The sequence below is a fragment of the Microtus pennsylvanicus genome, chromosome 4 (genome assembly GCF_037038515.1).
Source record: "Microtus pennsylvanicus isolate mMicPen1 chromosome 4, mMicPen1.hap1, whole genome shotgun sequence".
Lineage (NCBI taxonomy): Eukaryota > Metazoa > Chordata > Mammalia > Rodentia > Cricetidae > Microtus > Microtus pennsylvanicus.
The window spans coordinates 134,847,285-134,871,642 of record NC_134582.1 but is presented as its reverse complement, the minus strand read 5'-3'; the positions used below and the strand labels follow the sequence as shown (position 1 = coordinate 134,871,642).

General features: G+C 39.8%; 1 protein-coding gene across 10 annotated transcripts in view; it reads left to right on the top strand.

Moving 5' to 3' along the window:
• The window catches only part of Nebl (nebulette), a 346,177-nt gene that overhangs the window by 306,276 nt on the left and 15,543 nt on the right, over positions 1-24,358 (top strand). For 4 of the 10 annotated variants that reach the window (XM_075970567.1, XM_075970563.1, XM_075970564.1 and 1 more), the window contains 7 exons: positions 5,073-5,165; positions 6,374-6,466; positions 7,878-7,970; positions 9,095-9,199; positions 10,040-10,211; positions 13,179-13,271; positions 14,297-14,446. In XM_075970567.1, the coding sequence (XP_075826682.1) occupies positions 5,073-5,165; positions 6,374-6,466; positions 7,878-7,970; positions 9,095-9,199; positions 10,040-10,211; positions 13,179-13,271; positions 14,297-14,446 (799 nt within the window). The remainder of the gene's footprint in view (positions 1-5,072; positions 5,166-6,373; positions 6,467-7,877; positions 7,971-9,094; positions 9,200-10,039; positions 10,212-13,178; positions 13,272-14,296; positions 14,447-24,358) is intronic. The other 6 variants (XM_075970568.1, XM_075970561.1, XM_075970565.1 and 3 more) reach the window with 5 other exon arrangements.

Below are 24,358 nucleotides of genomic sequence, written 5' to 3'. Positions count from 1 at the left end.
CAATAAATGCATTAGGTCTGTGTCTCTGAGGCTGGGCTATAACCATAACCCTCTGCTTAATATTCAAATGGAAACTTGGCCTTTCAAGATTAGCCCGATCTGTCAAACCAGGACGTGATTCTCTAACATTTAAACACCCCGACATTTTCCACCTCTGAAGACAAGCCTTTTTGCTATTAGCTCTCTGTGCTAAGATCTGATTTTGAATTTCATTTAGAGGAAACCTGTTTGAGTGAACTTTCCATTTAACTATTTTGGGTCTGGGTTGAGACTGGCCTCTTGACTTGTGTTAAATCCGCAGACTCTAAGGTGGATGGTATCTGAGACTTTGAGGGACCTAGATTTCAGCTTTAAGCATTATCGAATGATTTCTAAAATGTATTTGGTGGAGATTTAAATCTCAGTTAATTTCCAGTGTGCACTCTACGTTCTTACATAGGTAGGTTCTCTCTACCCAGGTCCTGTCTTCTGTGAAGTTTTAGTTACAAAGATGCCACCTGAAAGGGAAGCTCTTGCCTGTTTGTTTTCTTGCCCTATGCATTATCATTTTCCAGTTGATTTTCCTCTAAATAGATCTAGCTGAAGGGGCGATTCATGGATGGAATGAGTGTCAGGATACAGGCTGTGCTAGCAACTTCTTTTCGTGGCATGACCAAATACCTGACAAAAAGCCTCTTACAAGAGCAAAGATTCTTTTTGGCTCATGGTTTGAGGGACTACGGTCCATCATGGCGGGAAGCACTTGACTGTGGGCTGCTGCATGGCCGGGGAGTGTGGTGCCTGCAGGTAACCAGAACCAGGGTGCCTATAATTCTCGTCTGCAGTCCCCAGCTGGACCAGTTACTCCCCATGTGGAAAGGTTCCCCAGATTCCCAGGACCATGCCACCAGCTGGCAGAAGATGTGAAGACACATGAACCTCTTCCCTTTCTCTTTTGTTGTAGCTACATTTCCTTTTGTTCTTGTTCAATTTGATTACATCTGTGCTTTCAGTCAGATGTCAATATTTGCAAGACTCTGAGGCTAAGTCAATTTGATTTTTGCCTTTAAGTACATGTTAAATTCTAATTAACACATTAATAAATAAAACTGTTTCTCAGACAGAAAATAATAAATTATTATATTACAATAATTTCTAAGGCATTTTATATGTATGCTTAATTATAAAGCTTTTGGTTATGAGCAATGCTTGTTTATATTAACCAAAGGATACTTATAGTGATAGATAAATGTGAATTTATTTGTAATTCAGGATAAAGAACCCAGAAAGCATGAGAAAATATAAGAAATTGTTTCCTACTAAAGGGAATATAATATTGGAAGAAAAATTCAATTATACAGTGGCAACAATAGAACAATTCTAAACTATTTTAAGCTTTGGATAGAATAAATTAACTGCATTTTAAAATAAATTATTCAGGTGAAATACAAAGAAGGAATTAATCATGCAGCAGCCATTTCATATCCTCCCGAGCTAAAGAGAGCTAAAGAAAACCAGAAGAACATCAGCAATGTGGTCGTATTTCCTCCAGTGCTTTTCTGTGGTATTAAAATACCACACATGATGGGAGCACAGCATCGGCACAGGTGAAGTCTCATTACAATGAGTGCCACTGTGCGGTCCTTCCTTGGAAGTAGAGATGATATTCCATACTGCTTTGTGTCCTCCACGATGTGCCTCCTAGACACATTTTTAAAATGAAGGTCCACTGTGTGCTCTCAGGGGGATTCAGTGAGTGAGACAGACTACAAGGTGTAGCACAATTAATAAAAGCCCAGAGACAGATACTGAGTTCAACCTGAAGGTCAGAAAAGCAAAACAGACAGCTACTGGCTCTTACCTCAATCTTAGTCCAAAATGGCGATCCTGCCCCCAGAAATCTCATAATGAGATTGTGTGTATGACCTGTTTCCTCCCATTTAATAATCCTCTCTAGTGCTGGGATTAAAGACATGAACCACTACCACCTGGTTTCTATGGCAAACTAGTGTAGCTACTGGGATTAAAAGTGTGTGTCACCACTGCCTGGTCTACAAGACTGACTAGAATGACTGTTTTACTCTCTGATCTTCAGGCAAGCTTCATTTATTAAAATACAAATGAACTATCACTACAACAAGGGGCTGTGGATAGTCTCTAGGAGAAACAGGGCATACATTACTGGTATGCATTGTCTTACATATTGTCACAATGATTTGTATTTGTTGACTAGTCACTAATTTTTTTAATATTTGACAAGTATTATCTTTTTTAACCATAACCAATAATACTTCTTGCAAAATGTTCTGGAAATGCAGAGGATGAATAGTTTGTCACAGTGGGAGAGGAACGGTCTTGGAAAAGGAACAACACTGGAGTCTTGTCATAGAGACTTAGGAGAATGATTTCATGTGGCTTTTGTGAGGTAGGATCTTTCTGGAAGGGAAAACTAGTATTTTCCAAACCCAAACCTATTAAAAGGGGAGGACTGCTGTGATGGGCGTTGGGATGGAGGATTGTAGGAGGTGATGGTGGGACAGGAGATGCAAAACCAAGCATAAGACTGTAGTGTGGAGAATCCCTATAGTGTGATTCATAGATCATTCAAGAATATGTTAACAGTCCCAGTATTGCTCAGTTTTTGATCTGGTGATTAAGTTGTTTTACTTAAATACATTTTCCCCTTGCTTCTTCATCCAAAAAAAGTATTGCCGGTCTCTTTATGATAGAAACAATACTCTGTAGTTGGTTGTTTTTACTGTTGGCACTTTGGGGGCTCAACATCCAGCTCCCAAATAAGTACAAGGAGTCTTATTCTTTTTTTATGAATGCCCAGCCTTAGCTTGGCTTGTTTCTAGCCAGATGTTTTTTAACTTAAATTGTCTCATTTACCTTTTGCTTCTGGGCTTTTATCTTCCTCTATTCATATACCTTTCTTTCCTTTTTACTCTGTGGTTTGCTATGTAGCTGGGTAACTGACCCATAGTGTCCTCCTCCTTCTCTTCTTCTCAATTCTTGATACTTTCTCTTCCTCTCCTATTTATTCTCTCTACCTACCAGTTCAACCTATCCTTTCTTCTGCCTCACTGTTGGCTGTTCAGCTCTTTGTTAGACAAATCAGTTGTTTTAAACAGGCAAAGGAACACAGCTTCACAGAGTTAAACAAATGCAACATAAAATAATGCAACACATCTTTGCATCATTAAACAACTGTTTTACAGCATAAACAAATGTAGCACAACTTCAACTAATATTCCACAACAATACTCTCTCAACTTCATTTGAAAAGTAAGTGTATAATAGCATAGATCTTATAGAATTTGCGTGGTGTGTCATACAGGCCACCAGCAGAATTCAGGATGTTTTGTTAATACTGAAGTCATGGAGAGGAACATGGACCATAGAGTACAGATAGGCTTGAATCCAGTTCTCTAGACTTCACTTATTATACACTCTTTATAAACTTTCACCTATGAAATGTCCTTTTCTATAAGGCAGAGATTAGAGTATTAAAGAGATATTGCCTTTAAGTCACGTGTCAAATTGACGAACAGGAGAATCAGGACAGGAGTCTCCCATTGAATTGTCATCTGGGTTTCTTTCACTAGCAATTGTAGTTCCTCCCTCTCAGCAATGTGGTTCCACAAATCTTCAGTTCAGCTCTAACATAAATGATATTTCTACCAATAAAGATGGCATGAAACATTTCTCTTTGTATCTCTATCATTTCCATGCTGAGAACTTGCCTAAACTCTTACATGCAACCATGCACAGAACCTTGCTCCTTAGGGAGAGGGTACATTGGAAGAAATCCAACACTTTCCATTTATTCTCCAGGCTTCTCAAATTTTTCTTCATTTTTATGTTCAGTCATAAGAATAAGCATTTTGAGTGCAAGATCTGTATAAATCCCTAAGGCTGAATTTAAATTCAGAAAAGGCATTGACTGTCACTGCACAGCTCCTTGCAAAAGAATTTTCTCTTCCAGTTTGACCTCAGCCATCAGAAACTTTGAGCAGATATACCGTCCCTTTGCTCTGTGTTTGGTGCTCTTTTATTTCTTGAGATGTGGAATTGTTGGGGAAGTTGACTGTGGTGGTAAAGTTGTGTCTGTCTTCTGCCCTCAGTTAAGAAAGAAGATCTGTATGCAGTAGGTCATCTTCTGTAGTGTTAGGCCAAATGTCAGGTCTTCTGACATTAGAACTTGGTAAGGGGAGAAACTGATGGTCCTGTGAGGAAAGTTAGTAGAGATAGTACGCCAGTGCAGTACGTGCGTGGGGTCCTTGTAACCTTTGTTCTCAATGCGTTGAGTAATGACAAAAGTCTATTTTACATTTAACATGGCTCCTTTCTAAATGACGATGATAATAAATCATTTTAAGAATAAGATGGCAATTTAGTAAACATTACTTTAATGTCAAGAATTGGTGAACTCACAGAAGGTATAATTCCTTATTATTGATGAAATCAAAATCAGGAAGTAATCAATAAATTATATAATGTAAAGATTAGCAATGAAAGGAATAGTTTAGAATATTTGACAAGGAAAAACTTGGGGACTAGGGTCTCAAGATGACATCTGGAAAAAGTGGACACAAAGCCTTATCTTCACCCAAGAAGCTATTTCCAACTGATACTTGCTGAAAATATGAAAATCATTTTTGTCTAATGGAGTATCAAGCACATTTTAGGTCAGACTCCATGACCACAAGTAACTGGCCAACACGACAGAAACATGGAAATGTTTGTTTTGGGGGTATTTGTATGTGTGTGTGTGTGTGCATTTGTTTTATTTTGTTTTGGTATTTTTGGCTTTATTGCTTTTTGGTTTTTGTCTGTTTCATTTTTGAGGGGAAAAATAACAAAATGTTTGTAGATAAGAAGGTGGGAATATTTGAGAGGCATTAGAGGAGGGGAAGAATATGATCAAAATACACTATATGAAATTTTTAAGTAATTTAAAAATGACTATTAGTTCATGGAGAAAAGATAAAATAGTAATGGTCTGTAGCACGTGACATTTCCTTTAGTATGTTCCTGTGGTACACATTTATTTCCCATGATTCCAAACTATCTTACGCTTTGTTCCTCAGCTCCAGTATAAAGATCAAAACTATAAGGCCACTCCAGTAACCATGACCCCAGAAATAGAGAGAGTGAGGAGGAACCAGGAGCAGCTGAGTGCGGCAAGTCATTCTGTTTTCTTTTATATTTTATCTAATAGGATGTATTTTTCTTTTTCAAAAAGACGCTCTGTGAACCAGTGGACAAAAGCATGTGCATTTGGGCATGCTTTCACACAGTGGCACATTGGAGGGCATAGAGTGTGACTCTTGTGTGAGTCAGGAAGTCTGCATCCTGCTTTCTTACTCAAGAGGGCTTTGTTCTGGTTGCTGGGACATGAGGAGCCATAAGAGCCACATCTTTTCCCCATGAATTCTTTAGTTTACTTCTAAATTTCTAAAATTGCATCTAGGTAAGAAGCTGGGAAGTAGAGAGGAGGGGGAAACAATATTAGAGATAGGACAAGAGAAGACTTGGCTTGATGGGCCCTTACTATGCAGTGCCAATGCAAGGCACCTCATAAATGAAATGGGAGACACCAGCCAGTCATTTAATAATTAATTGCAATAATGTTGTCCTAGTTAACCGAGGGGGACCTCTGCTCTATTTTAATATTACATGTGAATATCTGAGCTCAGCATTATTAATTTCTTTGACGGGTGGATGTGGAAAACTGAATTTTGAGGATCAGAGATCATGCCAAAGATCTGTGGCAAGTAAGGGCAGAGCTGGGACTTGAACTTAGGCCTCTTGGAATTTAGAAATCTCTGTAGGGTAACCTCAAGTAATTACCTTTTACCTTTTGTCAACCTTTTATTGGGAACTTTCTTCAATAGTGAGAATAGCCTCTTTCTTGCAAAACTGGTATTTTGAAAGACTTTCAAATGTAAGAGTTAAGTTCTCTCAGGTGGAGGAGGAAAGTAAAAGTGAACATTGTGTATCTTTAAACCTCTGAAGGTAGAGGAAGAAGTCAGGCACGTTTTAATAGTGGGAACTAGGAGGCCAAAAGCAGTCCAAAGCACTTTCCCAGCCTGCCATGGGGCCTTCCTCCTGGTTTATTGTCATGGCACCATTCTGATGTTTCTTTTTAAGGGTGTTCCCTTATCTCCATTGCTTTTCTTTGTGAAGTTTGTAGCTAGCTGTGGCGTGAAACGGGCTGCTTATTGAAGATCCCCTTCTAAGCAGCGTATTCCGCTCTTCTTGATCAGTTGAGTTCAGTCAATAGGAGGCCACTATGTTAAAAGCAAGAGTGGACTTGAGTCCCAACCCTTGCGGTCGTCACTTAGAGCTCTTTATACTATTTATTTTAATTCTTATATCTCCTCTATAGGTCAAATACAAAGGAGAGCTAAAACAGCCAACTTCCATTTCGGATCTTCCAGAGCTGAAGAGAGTGAAAGAAAACCAGAAGAATATCAGCAATGTGGGAACATCTCAGTATCTATCATTTGTATTTAATGATATCAAATGTATCAATATGCAGATGAAGGAACTGTATTAGAGCACAGGTTCTCAACCTGTGGGTCATGACCCCCCCCTCCCTTCACATATTACACATCCTGTATATCAGCTATTTACATTATGGTTCATAACAATAGCAAAACTATAGTTATGGAGTAGCAAGGAAATAATTTTATGTTTTGGGGTTTCCATGGCATGAGAAGCTATATCCAAGGGTTGCTGCTTTAGGAAGGTTGAGAACCACTTTATTAGAGTTGCTAGTCTCAGCTGACGGGCAGCTTCTTCAGGGGACGGTGTCAGGTGGTAGGGGCTGTCGTGTGCAGTGCTGTATTGTGATGACTGTCCTGTAGTTTGTGGCATATAATCCTCCTTTTACTTTCATGCTGGTGATTGCTGTGGTTGCTACAAAGCCTGGGGTAGTTTCTGGCATCTTGGTCCTGCAGTCTAGTGTGCTCTGACTGCAGAGTTCTTACCTGCCTGAGTTTTTGTTTGTCAGGCCCCTCCCTTTCTCTCACCCATGATGATCATTGCCATGTTTCTGGGGGACAATGGTGAAGTATGTGTGGTTGACTGGCTATAGCATGTGAAATAGAGCAGTTAATAGGTACTTGGCCCAAGGCAGCATTCTTTTAGTTAGACTCGTGGAGTACTCTAGATCCCTTTGTTTATATAACCCACCCACAGTTCACTGAGAGCATCCTTTGAAGATCTCATTAACATACAGAGCGGGCTCCTTGAAAGAGGAAATTTAGAAATCTATTAATCTTCAAAGAAGTCTTTTATGCCTCAAACCATGACCAGTTTATGAGTCAAAGGCAGGTTATCATTTGATTCTTTTCCTAAGAGCTATCTTTTGGAGGAGTAAATGTTCATTTCTTCCCAGTCATACTTGATATGACTATTATTCTGAAGAAGGGATGTGGTTAGTGAAAAGGAGGAATGACATGGAGACAGGCATGATGTCTTTAAGTGACTTGCCATGGTCACCTGTGAAGTACATCCTTTCAAGGCTCCGCTGAAGTTAATTTCTGAGAAAGCACAGCTATGCAAGTCCATTCTATTTAAACAAGACTCGTCATGTCCACAAAGCATTTCTTCTCATGCCCACCTGGGATTAAAGGCTCACTCCACGCTCGCTGGTGATATATGCGAGCCTAGCCACACTGATTGAGAAGAGGTCCGTTGCTGTGCCAAAATGAAATGAAAGCTTGAAGCTGAAAGCATTTTAAGTCCCCTCCCCCTCCCGCTCCTCCCTCTCTCCTTTGTCTTAATGAGTTCCAGTCCTTGGCTAGTCCTTTAAAATTAAATATGATGTGATTCCTTTTTTGTTGAACTGATTCACAATCTTCTATTTTCCTTCTCTGAAATGGTAGGTTTATTATAAAGGTCAACTGGGAAGAGCCACGGCTTTAAGCATAACTCCTGAAATGGAAAGAGTAAAGAAGAATCAAGAAAATATTAGCTCGGCAAGTGGTTTTAATCCATTTTTGGGCCATTGTAGAGGATGTATCCTTTACAATTTACTTGTGTTGCTTATTGTCTTATGAATAAAATCTATTTCCAATAAACACATATACTATCGCAGATGAATCCCCAAAGCTCTCACTATATACATTTATGTTATTGTGCAATCCCTTGTTATATTCCTAGATATGACTGATAGCTACATGGATAGTTTATTTAGGCTAAGAATCATGTTATTTTATCCAATATCTTTGAAACTGACCAAGTCTTTAATATATAAATTAAAAAATTGTCATTTTACTAATGTACTTCACTGAACATGAGTTTATTAAATGCTTTCTACAAAAACATGTAAAAATGAGTAATTCAAAATAAGAATTCAGAAGATAAAAGGGTTAGTGCAGTTAATATCACTAAAACTAAATCAGGAAAACGGTTCACGGTGAGTGTGCATCGCTTTAGTGAATTGTAGGGCTCCAGGGCTCCAGGGCTCCAGGGCAGGAATCCCGGAAATGCCTACAGTTCTGAGCCCTGAGCCCAGCACACCCGGCAGATTTTCGTGCCTGGGGGTCAGCATATGGGATTCATAGTTGACAGCTCTCTCATAGCATTCCTGTCCAGAGAGACTGGGCGTATTCAGCATCAATTGTCTTTAAGCTCTAACTGCTCAGAAGAAAACATAGAACTGTTCCCCGTGTTCCTCATTCTCTAGAAAGGGAAAAAAGAAAGGAAATCGGAAGATGTCTCTTGTACTCCCCTCAGCACTCTTAGAGTAGAACTTTGCTTAGCAACAGAAAATATGACTGGGCTCTGTTTCATGTTTTATCTGCCTCGTTTAAATGTGCTGAGCAGGTCCACTGTGGTCATTTCCTGACTGTTGGGCACACGTGTTTGTTTGCTCTCGACAGACTTAAGTCCTTTGTACAATACTTTAAGGGGAATCATCAAGAGTGTAATTTTAGGTGACTATTCTGGAACAAAATGTAATCCACCGAAAGAAAAGCTACATGGGAAATAATTCTGAGTAGGTTGCACATGACTCACCCATTTGAAAAGCTTCAAAATGTTATGCAGTGTTTAGATTATATTTATCCAATTATATGAATGTCTGCTGTTTCCTTTGCAGGTGAAATACACGCAGGACCACAGGCAAATGAAAGGCAGACCATGTCTGATCTTAGATACACCTGCTTTGAGACATGTTAAAGAAGCACAAAACCATGCTTCCATGGTAGGATGCGACAGATCATTGTCTCCATGACTAAAACATACTAAGGAATGACAAGACCTGTGTTTGGATGGCATAGTTCACTATTAATCTGGACAACTAACAACACACGGGCATGGGAATGAGCCCTTGGGGCAGGGTGTTATAACCACACTGAAATGTAATGAAAATATTCACTCTAATAAAATAATTTCCCCTCGAAGATTTTTGGTGTGTTTTTATTTCTAACTTGATAATTATGAGTACATGTATAAATGACATTTATCTAGCCTTTGTTTTTTACTTAAGACTTATTTTGGTATATTTGCATATTATAAAGAATATTTTTGAGTGTGTTTCAAAAACAGTGTTGTATCAATTTTTTTACCATTAAGTTTATCCATTTAAAGTGTTTAGCTTAAGCTAATCTTAACAATTATTGCCCTCTTTGAATTTCAGAACATGAAAAGAATGTATGTTTTATAATATACAATTTTTTATAAGTATATATGAAATTCCACACAATATATCTCTTAATCTAATTTTAAGTAGCACTGTCGCCTTGAAGAATTGTGCTCCAATGACTAATCACTATTGCATATTACAGGTGAAAGAAAGGAAAGCAATTCGTTGTCAAACTGTGTGTTTTATGCAATAACTAGTATTTTTAAGTAATTTTCTTTTATAGCTTACTGATATATAGGTTTCCATATCATTTAAAGAAGATTCTATTTATAGTGTTTAAAAATATAAAATTATCGGTGTTTGGTTTCTGACATTGTTTTTGGGGTATTTGTGCAAAAATTTTGTGAGACAATGAGGAATTTCAGTTTGAATTAATAATACTTTTTTTTTCTTTTTCAGGTCAAATATCATGAAGATTTTGAGAAGACAAAGGGGCGAGGCTTCACTCCCATTGTGGATGACCCTGTGATGGAGCGGGCGAGGAAGAACACCCAGGTTGTGAGCGATGCTGCCTATAAAGGGGTCCAGCCTCATGTTGTGGAGATGGATCGGAGACCTGGGATCATTGTGGGTAAGTGTGTGGTCTTCTCACAGGACAAAAGATTGATAGGTTTGGGGAAATTCCAAATAGATCACAGGTAGATTGCCCTGGCATCATGCTGAAAGGGGCCCAGGGATTTCAGTATTGCTGGTACTTTTTATTTCCGAGAGTTCTGTGTAACATCCTACACAGCATCAGCAGCATCCCTGAGAGCAGTCATTATAATGGTTGAACATTCTGCTTCCTGGAGCTTGTGTGCTTGCTGGGTGAAAGTGTTACACCGTAGACATTGTGCCCATGGGAGACAAGAGTTATTTTCCGTTTAGGCTCTTTTATCGTTAAACAGAATCTGATGGTATTCTGTCACACAGACCACTTGTGTTTTTGAACTGAGTTTCTGAGCTAGGATATTTGGGGGCCACCTGAAAGCCTGGTTGTTTAGAAAGGAGCCCTTTCTTCATTGTGTCTTTTTCTTACATTCAGTCTAGGGACATCCTAGGGAATGTGGCTTGAGCTATCAGCAGGAATCAAGCTGATGTAGAAGCAGGCTGGAAAGGAAAGCCATGAAGTCTCAGCATAGATCCTGAAGTTGTGGCAGGAGCAGCTGGAGGCAGTTGGTCACTTTGCATCCGTCCTAGGAAGCAGCGAGGGCTGAACACTTGTGTTCAGCTCACTTTCTTCCTTTCATTCACTCCAGGGCCGCGACACATAGAATGGCACACCTGCATTTCGGATGGGTCTCCCCACCTTAGGTACCTCAGTCATGATAATCTGTCCTGGGTGTGTCCAGGGATGTGTCTCCACAGAGGCTTTAGATTCTGTCAAGTTGACCATACAAGTTGCCATCCCAGTCAGAGAGGTTTTGGCGACCACGGTATATAGCTCTCAGTAACCTCACTGTTAGAGTACCTTCCTCTTCAAGGGAAGGGCTTCTGCTGCAGAGTCAGAGCGGTGACAGGGCGTGGAGGGTGGGTTGGGTGGGGAAGCACACATTTCACGAAGTAACATTTAGTCTAAAGCGAGAGTGCTAAACTAACATCAGAGCCCCGAGTGACTAGGATCCTCACCAACGGGAAGTAGAGTATTTTCCAAAGAAATACTCCAGACCTATTTGTAGGCTGTTGATAGCTTCACTCATTTCCCCAGGTTGATTACTTACTGGGTCGTAGTAAGATGGATGGATGAACTGTGATGTTTTCAGTACAAGTGATGCAGAAGTAGAGTTTCATTGATTTGTGCTAATAACTCATAAGACAGAGTGGCGTGATTCATCTCACCCTGGGGTCCTACAAAGACGAGGGACTAGGAATAATGGTGAAATCATTGCTAAAAGTGATGAAACTGTCTAGACAGGGCTCTCAGTTAGTATTTATAGTATTTTCAATAGCACTTATCACTATTTTTTAAAATATAGATTTATAACTAAAATTATTTATTCAATGGACAACCTAGGAGTCAGTTTCTTTTTTCTTATGGGGAAAAAAATCAGTGTCCATGAAGGCTTGCTTATAAGATCATAAAACAAAATACATTTAACCAACACTAAATGTCCCAGTGAGCCAGGGTCTACATCATGAATAGAAATACAAGTACATAGATTTGCTGATGAGTGCAGACCCAGACAGTTGATGCTGCTCCCTTTTTTGTGGTGGAGTTCTGCTGCTGCTGTTTACTAGCTGGATGAACTTGGCAGGGCTACTAAATCCTTTCTAGTCTCAGGTTCCTTACCTATGAAATGATGACAACAGCAGTGCCTAGAGTAGTAGATATGAGTTCGGTCATAACAGAGAATAGTGCTTGGCATTTATTCACAGTATATCATTGAGAAGAAAGTCTTTGCTTTTAGTTCTCTGATTATGCTATCTTAAGCTCCCCTCATTTCTTCCATAATTGGGTATTTATTCCCCAGTTTTGTATCACTGCACAGCCCTCTTAGGTCCAAGCATTGTGATAACAAATATATTCAGAAATTATTAAACTTGAGTTTTGCCTGTAGCTACAATAAAAGATGGGCACTTTGGCTGCTGTGTTTGTTAGTCAGATGTCTGCCATTGTGACAAAATATTTGAGAAATCAACTTAAAGAGGAATTGTGTTCATTTGTCTGACAGCATGAGGTTTGAGCCCATTGTCTTGGCTCTCTGGTTTTGGGTCTTGTGGGAGTAGAGTGAAGGGCAGTCAGCAGAGAAAGGCAGCCACTGGAAAACAATGGAGAGTTGGGTGGGCTTGTCCCAAGGTGGTCTTAAAAGAAACGCCCCAGTTACCTAACTTCCTGTTACCAAGGATAACCTCTTGAAGTTTCTACAACTTTGAAAAATGTCACAAGCTAGTGAAGGTGTCTTCAATACATGGACCTTTGTAGGGACACTTCAGATATAAACTATGACAGTGTGGTGACTGAATACAGAAGTAACTAATCTATGATTCATTGAGGGCAGAAAGCATGTTTGTGCATGCCTTCATGCCCCATCCCTCATGGTTCCTTGTTGGAATCCTTTCTACGGAATTGGGATAAATGTGTCCTCTATGGCTTTATTTGTTCCCATAGACCCCACCAGTCTTGGAATGAAAACTGAACCTGTCACTTGTCTACATTTCCAGCATTCTTTCCTGTTACAGGGAGAGGACAGTTTTAAACAAAAGCATTTCTGTCATTTCCCATGACGACTCAGGTGTCCTCAGGCAGGAACTTGAGCAGATGTTGTCTGTCCTTGGGTGAAGCACAGGAGTGTTTGGGGTTGGGGATGCTATAGAACTGAACATGGCAGCCATGTGTGAATGTACCTTGGGCTGAGTCATAGGTGCTTCATGGAGACTCTCATGCTGGGCAGTGAAGAAACTGGCTGCTCATACTGGGTGAAAGTGAGGACTGCTCCCCATTTCTCTGGCTCTGAAGTGTCCTGGGCCACTTTTAACATGTTGCCTTTGCTTGACTGTTTCCCTTGCTGACTTTTCAAAGCTCCCTCTTCATCTCTTGGTTTCTTCCTTTTGGTGAAAGACCTCAAAGTATGGCGCACAGATCCTGGCTCCATCTTCGACCTTGACCCCCTGGAGGACAATATTCAGTCTAGAAGTCTCCATATGCTCTCTGGTATTGTTTGAGTTCCTCTCTCTTTCCCTAGGTTTTGTTGGAAAGTTAATGATGCATTATAGACTTTCACTGTGGCAAATATACCATGGAAATTGAAAGCTGAGAATTCAGAAAATGCGAGAAATGTACTATGTCACTTTAGAAGAACATTAGTTATTTATGAAAACAAAACTTATAAAAGGAACTTGGAAATAAATCCTACATTAGTTTGTCCTAGATTCTTTTAAAATGGTGTCTAGAGCATACTTTCATTTGCCTTTCATTGGTAAATGGGATTCTATAGGCTTTCTGGGACCGCGGGCCTGGTTATTTGGATTGCAAAGAGCTTCTGGGACAGAAGGGAGATTTGTTTCATGAAATACAGTATCATAGTATTTTAGAGTCAAGATTCAAAACTTATACATACAACAACAGGAAAGTTTCTCTACAGCATCATGCAAGCTTTCCAATTAAACTTTCAAGAGTTTTGCTTTTCTCTCTGAATTTCTATCCATGCCTTTCCCCTCATGGAGGCTTATTTGACTGTGAGCTTGGGTGACATGTCTATCACTAGAAGGGAAAAAATAAATGAATGATTTGGTATAGTTACCAAACATTTAGACTTTTAAGCCATGTTAAGCAAATATGGTTTGAAAATTACTATCTAATTTCACAGTCTCAAAAGAAACAAGATACAAATACCTTGTACTCAGGGCTACTTGAAAGCAAGTATTTAAAGCAGATGTTCACTCTCAAAGAATATTTTCTTTTTACTTTTCTAGTGTTTGCTTAGTGGTTGTCTGTCTCCTATCCTTTATGTCTCTTAAAAAACAAACAAACCCTACAGACTAAACGAGAAGAAATGTCTTGTAGGTCCTGTATGTATGTGGTGCAGTCCATGCTAAGTCTGGGGTGGGTCTCCAGAACCTTAGAATAGCAGAGCTTCGGGATTATTATTTAATCAGGAACTGTCTTGCTTCCTCGTGATGCTTTGTTTGTTGTCTAAGTCACGCACTCATATGTCGAATATTCTCCCTCTGATGTAGAAAAGGCGAGTCAGTACCGGAGACACCTGTCTCGTTCCCAGTCCAGCAGCACTTTTGGTACAGGTCTGGGAGATGACAAGTCGGAGATCTCTGAGCTCTTCCCTAGCTTTTCCTGCTGCAGTGAGGTAACCAGGCCATCTGACGAAGGAGGTATCAAACCACAGCCATTTAAAACTAACTCACCTCTCCGGTGTGCACCAAAGTGTCTTGTACACACTTTCACCTTTGCACAGCTTGGAATTTTAATTTGAAGTTTGGAAAGATAAGACTCTTTTACGTAAAACTACTAATTTGTAGTTTGGCATGCTTCACTGTTGTCCATACAATGATCCATAACAACAAAGAGTCCTGAGAGATTTGCTACGGGGTGCATGACTGGTGTGTATGTCATGGATATGCACAGTCTTAGTAGACACCAGAGCTCTGTGTAGTTTCTGTATGGCTTTCATTAGGGGGAGAAAATCAATCTTACAGTAACACTTGAGTGGTTAAGAGATTGCTGTAAAATGGTGTGTGTTTTAATACTGATATATATTTATTGAGTTACAGCTTGTCAAAAAGAAATGGCATGTAATACTTGGGATGTAAGATTTCTTTTTTTAAGTAGAAAAATATTGTTGTTGGTAATAATCATCACTTTATTGTGAATTCCTCTCCTTTTCATGTGGGTTTTCTTTTCTGTATCAAAGCTAATGGATTGCTTGTAGAACTTTCAGTGCCTTCCATTAGGATGTTACGTGGTGGCTGTGGCTGATAAAGCTGTTATTAATAACAAGACTCAATGCATTGGGAAGGCAAGGAGACAGCTCAAATACTGAGTTGTCTTGTCAAAGATCAGACTGCTGAAGTTTCTAGGTAGGAGTTTAAAGTTAAGTAGCTGAGTACCTAGGGGAAGTAAACATCATTTCTGCGGACAGCTCTTGTTTTCAAGTCATTGTCTGTATTCACCACAATAACACATTATGAACATAAAATCAATCATACTTTATACTTGAATTTTAAACATACCCTGGCTTGAGATTGCTAGAGGATTTGTTGGAGATGGAGGACTTCTTTTTATTCAACCTTTTTCCAAGACAGAATCTTGCTACATATAAACTCAGACAGGCCTCAATCTTGTGGTCCTCCTATCTCAAGCTTCTGAATGTTTAGATTGTAGTACCTTTAAGATTATTCTCAGGCCCCTTTTATGCAGCTTCAAATAAAAAATTACGAATGAATTTTGTTTTATTGTAGACAAAAAGCTGGTTGCTTGCTTTCTTCAGGGTCTGGCTTATTCATGAAGGCTTCTGTAACTACTTCAATGATTTTTCTTCTTTTTGGGTGGGAGATACAGACTCTTCCTTCAGTGCCTTTTAAAGTTCTGGATGCACTGGATGCACACACTACCACTGATGCTTGATGAGATAAACACAAGAAGCAAATGTAAGAAGTAGTGTGGTCAGTGACACTTAGCATCACCCAGAGTGTTTGCTTCAGTGGTGACTCTTATATTTCATGTGTGCACAACAACACAGCAATCACTCATCAAACATACATCTGCACCGGCCAAGAACTTGGATCTGTAATGCATCCCATGGTGAGCAAAAGAGACAGAAATCTACTGCGGAGGGGGGGCATAGCCTTTAGTGGGGTACCCTGATATTAAACAGGCACAAAAATGCTACTACATAATTATAAGCAGAGTCAGTGATATGTGCAGATGGGACAGGGCCTAAAGGACAGTTGATAGGCAATTTCATTTAGCCTTGATGTTAGAAAAGACTTCCTCAAGGAAGGGAAGTGGTTCTGACTGAGCAGAGAACTGCGAGGCCATGACATTGACTCGTTCAAATAGAAGTATCACCTAGACCGTTAAAATCCAGAGAGTGCACTGGTGCAGTATTCCGAAGCCCCCTTCCAAGTCTACATATGGCCTTGGTTGACTCCACATAGACACAGAAAATCAGAACTGCTTATCCAGGAGCCTCAGCTCCCATCTACAGTAAAGATGCCCGGGTTAGCCTGGGTCACTACTTTTTCTCTCCCAAGGCTGTAAAACCCACTGCTGTTAGCTGTGCTTAATCTCCTCTTGCCTTTCAAATCACTGTTGTGTTTTTTTCAAACTATTTAGAAAAGAGAATCAACTCCTATTTGAAGTTGAACCGAATGAGATGATGTCTCTGTTGAGAAAAAGTACCAACTAATATTCTTTTGCTGTTATTAGATTTTAAAGACTAGAGCTGCCTCCTCCTCTTGTTCATTGAGATTGTAGGCAGGTGCCATCTTGCTTATTTTGGAAGAAGTTTAAAAATATTTTTTGATGGTCTGGAGAGAGTTCTATGGACAAACTACTTGCCATGCAAAGTATGAGTATAGTTTGGTTCCCCAGAAACCACACTAGTGCCCAGTGGGTACGGTGGCCATTCATGATTTCATCCTAAGAAGGCAGGGACAGGGAATCTTTGGAGCAGGATGGCTAGCTAGACTATATTGGTAAGTTCTGGGTTCAGGTGAAGAGTAATTGAGGAAGACTACAGTTATTAACTTTGTCCTTCCATGCACACATGAGGACAAGCATGCACATATACATACATGTTCACACTGTCCACTTTCTTATTTGATTCTTTTGTTAGTGAGTGATTAGTGTCAGGATGGGATCTTGGGCTTCCTGCCTGCTAGGTAGACACTGGACCACACTCCCAGACCAGAAACGTTATTTAAAATGAAGAGATTTTCTACTCTGAGCAAGGTGGCAGGAGGTGCATTTTTGACAGGCAGTGAAGGCTCACTGGGTTGAAGAAGGCCTGTGATGTCAAATGGACTCTTTGAGCTATTTGTAAGTTTCTGCTGTTTATAGGCACCTCTTACAAGGATAATATACTCTTGATTTAGGGACACTATGCCTAGTTTTCCAGGTAGGCAATGAGGTGTGAAGTAGAAGTTAAAATGCAGTAAAAGTTTGATGATATCAACTCAGGAGATTCAACACTAAAAGGTATCTATGCTCCTTGGAGAAGTCTTAATTATGCATAAGAATATGTCCTTGATTTCCTTCATTTTAGGTGAAGCAAAGCATAGTCAGTGAGACCCACCTTGCCTGTGTTCAAGTGAATAGTGACATACACACTTCGTGTGTTCAAAACTACCCCCAACTACCAGACTATGGTTATGGGTCTGAGGTCATTTAGAGTTTTGCTAGTCTGATTAAGAGTAAATTTGAATAAATAAGATATTTTATTAAATACCAGCCAGGAACATGTATACTGGCCAGGTCCATACTAGAGACTTGTACTTAGATTATGGCCCTGAATTACATTAGTCAGGGGTTTACTAAGGCAAAACTCACAGGGCCGTGTGTTTTCTGCCTTCATGCAATCAGTGGCAAGCATACATCCTGACGTATTTCCTGTCTATATACTTCCTACCTAGAGTGCACATCCTATGCAACTGGGGCCACCAAGCTTGTTTCCAGAGATGAAAACACACGGCTTGTTATCTTACATAAACAACAGCCCTAACATTCCAGGAAATTATCTGTACTTGTACATTTAACTCTGTCTTCATACCTCAGTGCTTACCTGGAAAACTAGGAAGTGTTCCTTAATAAAGAGTATATTATATGTAAGTGGAGCTTATAAGTTAGAGATATATTTGTTTTATAGATATCTTAAGGACAATAATTTAAACTTAAGGCATAATGTTTGCCATCACACTACCCTATATCCTTTCAAATCTTTATTCTCCTGGGCTTACAATTTGCTAAGTGATAGCCGCAACTTCTCAAGTCATAGAGCCAACCTCTTTGGAATCATTCTGCCCTTTTGTCCTTTATTCATTCTTCATGATGCATTCATTAGAACGTCTTATCATGTCTGCCATGCAGAGCCTTTCCTGGGGCTGCTTGTGTTACCCCTCTCACTGCTCTGAGAACATATCTGAGCCAATGGCTGGCAGACGTGATATAAGAGAGGTAGGTTTTATTGTGGCTCAGGGTAGAAGAGGTTATACAGCCCACCATGGCAGGAAAAGCATAATGGTATTCATAATGGCAGAATCTTGTGGCGAGGACTCTTCACATCTTGGTTAACCAAGAAGCAGAGAGCTTGGACCACAAAGCAGGGTTAAGCCATAACTCTCCAAAGCTGTTTCCTCCAGTGGTCCACTTTCTGCAGGGAGGCCTGCATCCTAAAGGTTCCATAACCTAAAAGAACCCAGAAAATAAGGGCCACAGGGCTGGGGAGATTTCTCAGTGGGTAACGTTTTTGCTGCATAAGCATGAAGCATCCGAACTCAGATGCCCAGCACACATTTCAAAATCTAGTATGATGATACACGCCTGTAATCTTAGTGGTTGGAAGCAGAGCCCGGAGTATCCTGTGGGCTCTCTAGGCAATCAATCTAGCCAATAAATACATAAATAAAGTAGAAAGTGACTGAAGAAGACACCTTGCATTGATCTCTAACCTCCATAAATTCTCATGCACACACGGAATATCTTTGTAAAATAAACTCTCGTGTAGAAGGCCTGGAAGGGAACTTTCACACGTTTGTTTCAATGTCTTGATGTTTTAATGACATTGAAGTAAAGCTGAAAACAACTTGAAGTAGGAACATTCCCAGAGGGATCCCCCCTCCCTTTTCCTGCAGAGGAAGGGAAGAGATAGTATTCCTGACCTCTTGGAGGCTTTGAAATGTAGGCTCACCTTTGAAATGCATGCTGTGCTGGGCTCTGGTGAGGAGGAGCTGATTGATTGAAAGACAGGATTTGATGGTGATGACAACTGTTTGGTGGAAATAATTAGTGTCTTTAGCAGCAACAGTCAATCATGTGCCTTTGTTTAAACTCTGTCCCCAGAATTTGAAATGCATTTTCTAACACTTGCTAGAGGATGAAGAAAATGGAAAATGTTCTTATGTATTTCAATTGCTCTTTTTTTTTGTCCAGATTTTCTTGATTCCTTTAAATTGTGAGCGTGTAGGATCTTTATATGATTACAATGTGTTATATCCTAGAAAATGGTCCTTTTATATATTCAGTCATCCCCTGCTGTAGAGGGGACATATGTGACAAAGCCCTGCTGTATATCAGGACTCTGAACCTTGGGTCCTGACCCTGGCTCTGATTTCCTGTGCACAGCAGACAAGAGTGTAGGCACAAAAGTGTTCTGAGATATTTCATGCTTCTTTAGCGAAGTGCCATAAATTTCAGTGAACTCTTTTCCATGTCTCTATGACAATGTGTTTATGTTCCAAAGCCATCTGTTCTGCTTTACAAGCTAGGTGGCTAGGCAGCTGTGAGGGGCAGTTACTGGGGTCCCTCTTCAGAGAGAGGGGGAAATGCTGATGGTTAGGACAAAGGGTTAGACAGTCGTCTTGTTTCCTTAAAGAGCAGTGCAGCATTTGGATTTCATTGTTAACCCAAAAGAATTCTCTAAATTTTCTATTTTCTTGTTGCGTCTGCTCGTCTCTCCTGCCAGTTGCCCATCTTGCTTTGATTGCTGAATATTTCCATTCTCTGTGATTATCTGGAACTCGCTTTGCTTGCCAGGCTGTTCTTCGATGGATTAAGTTACTAAAGGGCTTTCCTTGAATATCTCTGTTGTGCTATTTTGATTCAATAACAGAGGATTTTATTTAAACTTCATCCAATTTTATTTTGATTCTTGAATAGCTGAAATCATCTCCACTGCCTTCCAGTGTTGTCCTTTGCTTGCTTTTCGTGTGACACACGTGTCATCTGGCGGACACCCGCCTTATGGTCTCCTTTGATCTTGTGTTTGTCTACATGGTGTATCTGCCTCCTGCTACTGCTTTGTGTTTCATTGGCTTTCCTTCATTTGCCGTCTTCTGTTGTCACAGTTATTCTTCGCTGCCCTCGGTATGAGCGTGTGCTCAGTTTGGCTTCAGGTATTTTCCGTGTTTCTGCTTCTTCTGCAAGCATCAAAGGGCGTAGGGGTGTGCTGGGGAATGAAAAACAGGTGCACTTTCCAAAACAGACTTTCAGCTTTCCAACCTGTGAACTTTCCCCCAGTCCTTTTTGCCTTCCCTGACTCAAAGAAAATGCCTGAGGTTCATGGAGCTTAACCCAGCCCGGCCAAACTGTATGTACAATACCATCTTTGTGCTTAAAACAGAGTAGATTTTAAAGAGAGCTTTCAGTATTTTCTGAAATTCTGACCCACTTGTCCATAGGTGTAAACAAAGCACTGCACCAATTAAGAAGAGAGTTGCCCTCAAGATTTGGTGGTACAGTAATTTTGCCTGCCTATTGCCATTTATCTAGTCTCTTCCATGTGGGTGAGATACTGAAACACACAAAGAAAAGATACAGTTATTGTCTTCAATGAACTCACCATATTCTGGATGGTGAACCAGATACATGGTGTTCTGGAAGGCATTGCCTCTGATTAGAACTGACCAAGTAGAAAATAGATAAGGGGATTTGGAGACAGAAACACTGACATGGATCACAAGGGAGCACACTGACGACCTGGTTTGGCACCTCTGTGCCCTTTGTGGATCTAGTAGATGCCCACTAGAGTATGGGCAGCTCAGAGCTTCTTTGGCAGAGACGGGATCTAGCAGTATGTAACTCTGGTTCCTGGGTTTGCCTGTAGATGATAGGCTATTTTTAGGAGCACCTACCCAGACTTGCTGGGCTCTCCTTTGAGATTTAGTGCTTTACTAAGAGTGTGGTTCACATTTTTTTTTTGCATCTCAGTCCCACCAAAGGCTTCTTAGATAGAGGAGCAAATGGTACAGAAAGAGCATTGTGAATTTTTGTTGCAAGCTGTATTGTTTTTATGTTATTGTTGTTTATCTGAAGAGCAGGTGTGTGGTGAAAATCAAACACCTTCCTTTCAAACAACTCCCAAACTCTAGCTGGAGAACAGTGACTGAATGTTTAATAGGCATCTTAAATCTCACATCTGAAAACAAAAATCTCATTTCTGATTTCACTCCTCACCCTACATGTTTTCTCTTCGTACTTACCTGCTCAGCTATGATGTGATTATTTAATACTTTGGGGAAAACCTTGGAGACAATGTTACCAACTTTCTTCCTCCCAAGATTCACATTTAGTTCACCTGATGGCTGGCTTTGTCTTCAAAATAATCTATGTCTGTATAACACCAGTAAGATACTTCTCGTTTCTTCTACTGTACTTTGAGAGTCACTCTCTGATTGCATTGAGCTTATAGAACTAGGCTTCTGCTCTCTCTAGTTCCATCTTTAGCCATATTTCTCTGCCCTGGGCTCACCCCACTGTCAGAGACACCCTTTCAAAAGCTGTATTTGATCTCAATAGATTCTTGCTTCAAATATTCCAAAGGCTCCTGGTCTCACAGATGAAAACCGAAAGACCATAGTCCACAAGGCACTGCACGATCTGGGCCTTGCTTCTGACTTCATCTTTGTTTTCCTCTTTTACTCTGACCGTGCAGCCCTCCTGGCCATGTCATCTTGCTTATTCTCCTGCCTCTAGCCTTCCCAATTACTAGTCTCCTTGCCTAGAACACTCTTTCCTCCAGTGATTTTATTTCTTACTTACTTCAGTCATCCGATTAAAATCAACCAATCAGACAGACCTTCTTTGGTCATACATCCCATATACACTTCATGTGTATATGGATGTTTTCGTCTGTGTCTCTGTCTGTGTACCACTTGCATGCTTGGTTGTCCATGGAGGCCAGAAAAGGGGAGGTGAGAGGAGGATACCTGATACCCTTTGGCTGGAGTTGCAGATAGTTGTAAACTACCACGTGGGTCCTGGGAATCAGTTCTGGGCGCTCTGGGAGAATAGCCAGGGCTCTCAACCACTGAGCCATCTTTCCAGCCCTACTTCTTGACATTTAAGTAACAAATTTGCATACTTTCTATCCCAGAATCCAAATTCAGTTAGGACATAATCTTTTTGTCTTCTTACTATTTACTTGATCTCTATCCTAAAATTGTCACCTGGTATATTTATAATGAATAAATATCACTGGATATATAAATATGTTCAATTTAAAGTTTGACCTGGAATATAAATAGCAGTCTTGCTGCATGTGTTAAATCGATAAAACTTTACATTATTATTACTCTCTAATTAAAGTTTGTTTGAATTTGAAGACAATACTTACTATTTATAATTTTAAAAATATTAAGATAGATTACTGGGACATAACATTGGAGGTTATGTTTATTACAAATCTTGAGACAGCAAACCTTCCATAACCAAGAAATCAGAGAATAATTTCTGCAATAAATACTCTGCTTTCATGTAACTACTTCTGAACTCATTGTTTTATTTTGCTCATGGCATCTGCCTTGCCCCAAAAGTAGAAGCACCCATCAGAATTTCCTCATTATGCTCTCGTTTGTTATGAGGCCATGAACTCTATGGGGACAGAAGAGGTATGAGAATGTCACTTACCTATGTTTAAAAAATGAGGAGTATGGTGAGAAGGGAGTATGGTGGACAGGAGGCTGAATGTGAGGACAGCAAGATCCTTCAGTTTTCCAGGACAATGTCATTAATTCACTTCCTGTTAAACTTGGAGCAGAAGTATCAAATACAAGGACATACTACTACTACTGAGCTACTAATATATGCAAGTAATAAACACAATGCTACCCAGAGGTTCCCAAGTCTTTTCATGATATTCATTGAGGAGTTTTTAAATTTATAAATGACATTTTAGAGCCTAGTTCAAGGTTATTATTTTCTAACCATGAGCACAGTTTTAAAATTAGATAGTCTACTGTATTATAAAATAATTCTTTGGAAGAGGAAACAATGATGTACCCTGGGGGGGGGGGCAAGTAGACTATTACAGAAAATAATTTGAAGGTTTCCAAAAAAGTATAAATAATTACTATAAAATCTATTAATCTCTTTTCTAGGTATATACCCTTAAAAATGAAATCAGATCCTTATAAAGCATTCCGATGATCAATGCAGCATTTTATTTTCAACTCAGGTAGCAACCTTAATGTTCTTTGAGGGATGCATGAAAGAAAATGTAGAATAAAATACAAAAGAACTATTATTCAGCCTTTAAAAGGGGGTGTTTTTGTTTTCTAGAACATGGCGGAGCCAGTGGACATTGCATTAAGTAAACTAGGCCAGGACACTGTGAAAAAATATCACATGATCTCATTCGTGTTTGAATTATTAGTATAAAAGATTAAATATGCGCAAATAGGGAAGAAAGCAGTGGTCATTATGGTAATCTGGGAAGGAAGAGGAAGAGAAAGATGGGGATGACAAAAGGTACAAAGTAGCGGATATGTGAGGCTAGGGCAGCTAGAGACCTAATGTGCACTATGAGCTGGACCTTGGCGTCTGTCACACAAGTGAGCGTCAACAGGTTCTGACGTTCGTCACATAAGGATGTGAGATGAAAGGTGTGTTAGTCTCCTTCTTCATGTTAGTCATTTTACGTCTATATTTGTAGACTTCAGGTATAAAAATATTTAGCTCTTAAAAGAAAGTTTCTGGTCTAGAAATATTCACCTTCATTTAGAAATAAATTTAGTTCTATTTTCAGCCATATTTCAACTTTATGACCCCAGTTTCATCCCCTTCAATCGAATTTCTTTCTGACTAGAATTTTTAAAGAAAATTATTTCAACTAGAGACTCTCAATGGCTATTTCCAAACTGAATTTGGGTGTTATTTCTAAACTGAATTTGTAAAGTTTGTTTGTATCTGTCAGGATGTTTTATGTCTTTTGAATTTTGAGAGTGTTTCTGACTATGTAGCTCCTGCTGCCCTGTAACTCAGGATCTTCCTTTGTTAGTCTCCTAAGTGCTGGTATTCTAGGTGTGCATTGTCACAAAGTGAGTGCTGGCATTCTAGGTGTGCATTGTCACACCTGATGAAGTGTGTTCTATGTGTGTATTGTTACACCTGGTAAATAACACGAGTGCTGGTATTCTAGGTGTGCATTGTCACACCTGGTGAAGTGTGTTCTATGTGTGTATTGTTACACCTGGTAAATAACACGAGTGCTGGTATTCTAGGTGTGCATTGTCACACCTGGTGAAGTGGGTATTGGCATTCTAGGTGTGCATTGTCACATCTGGTGAAGT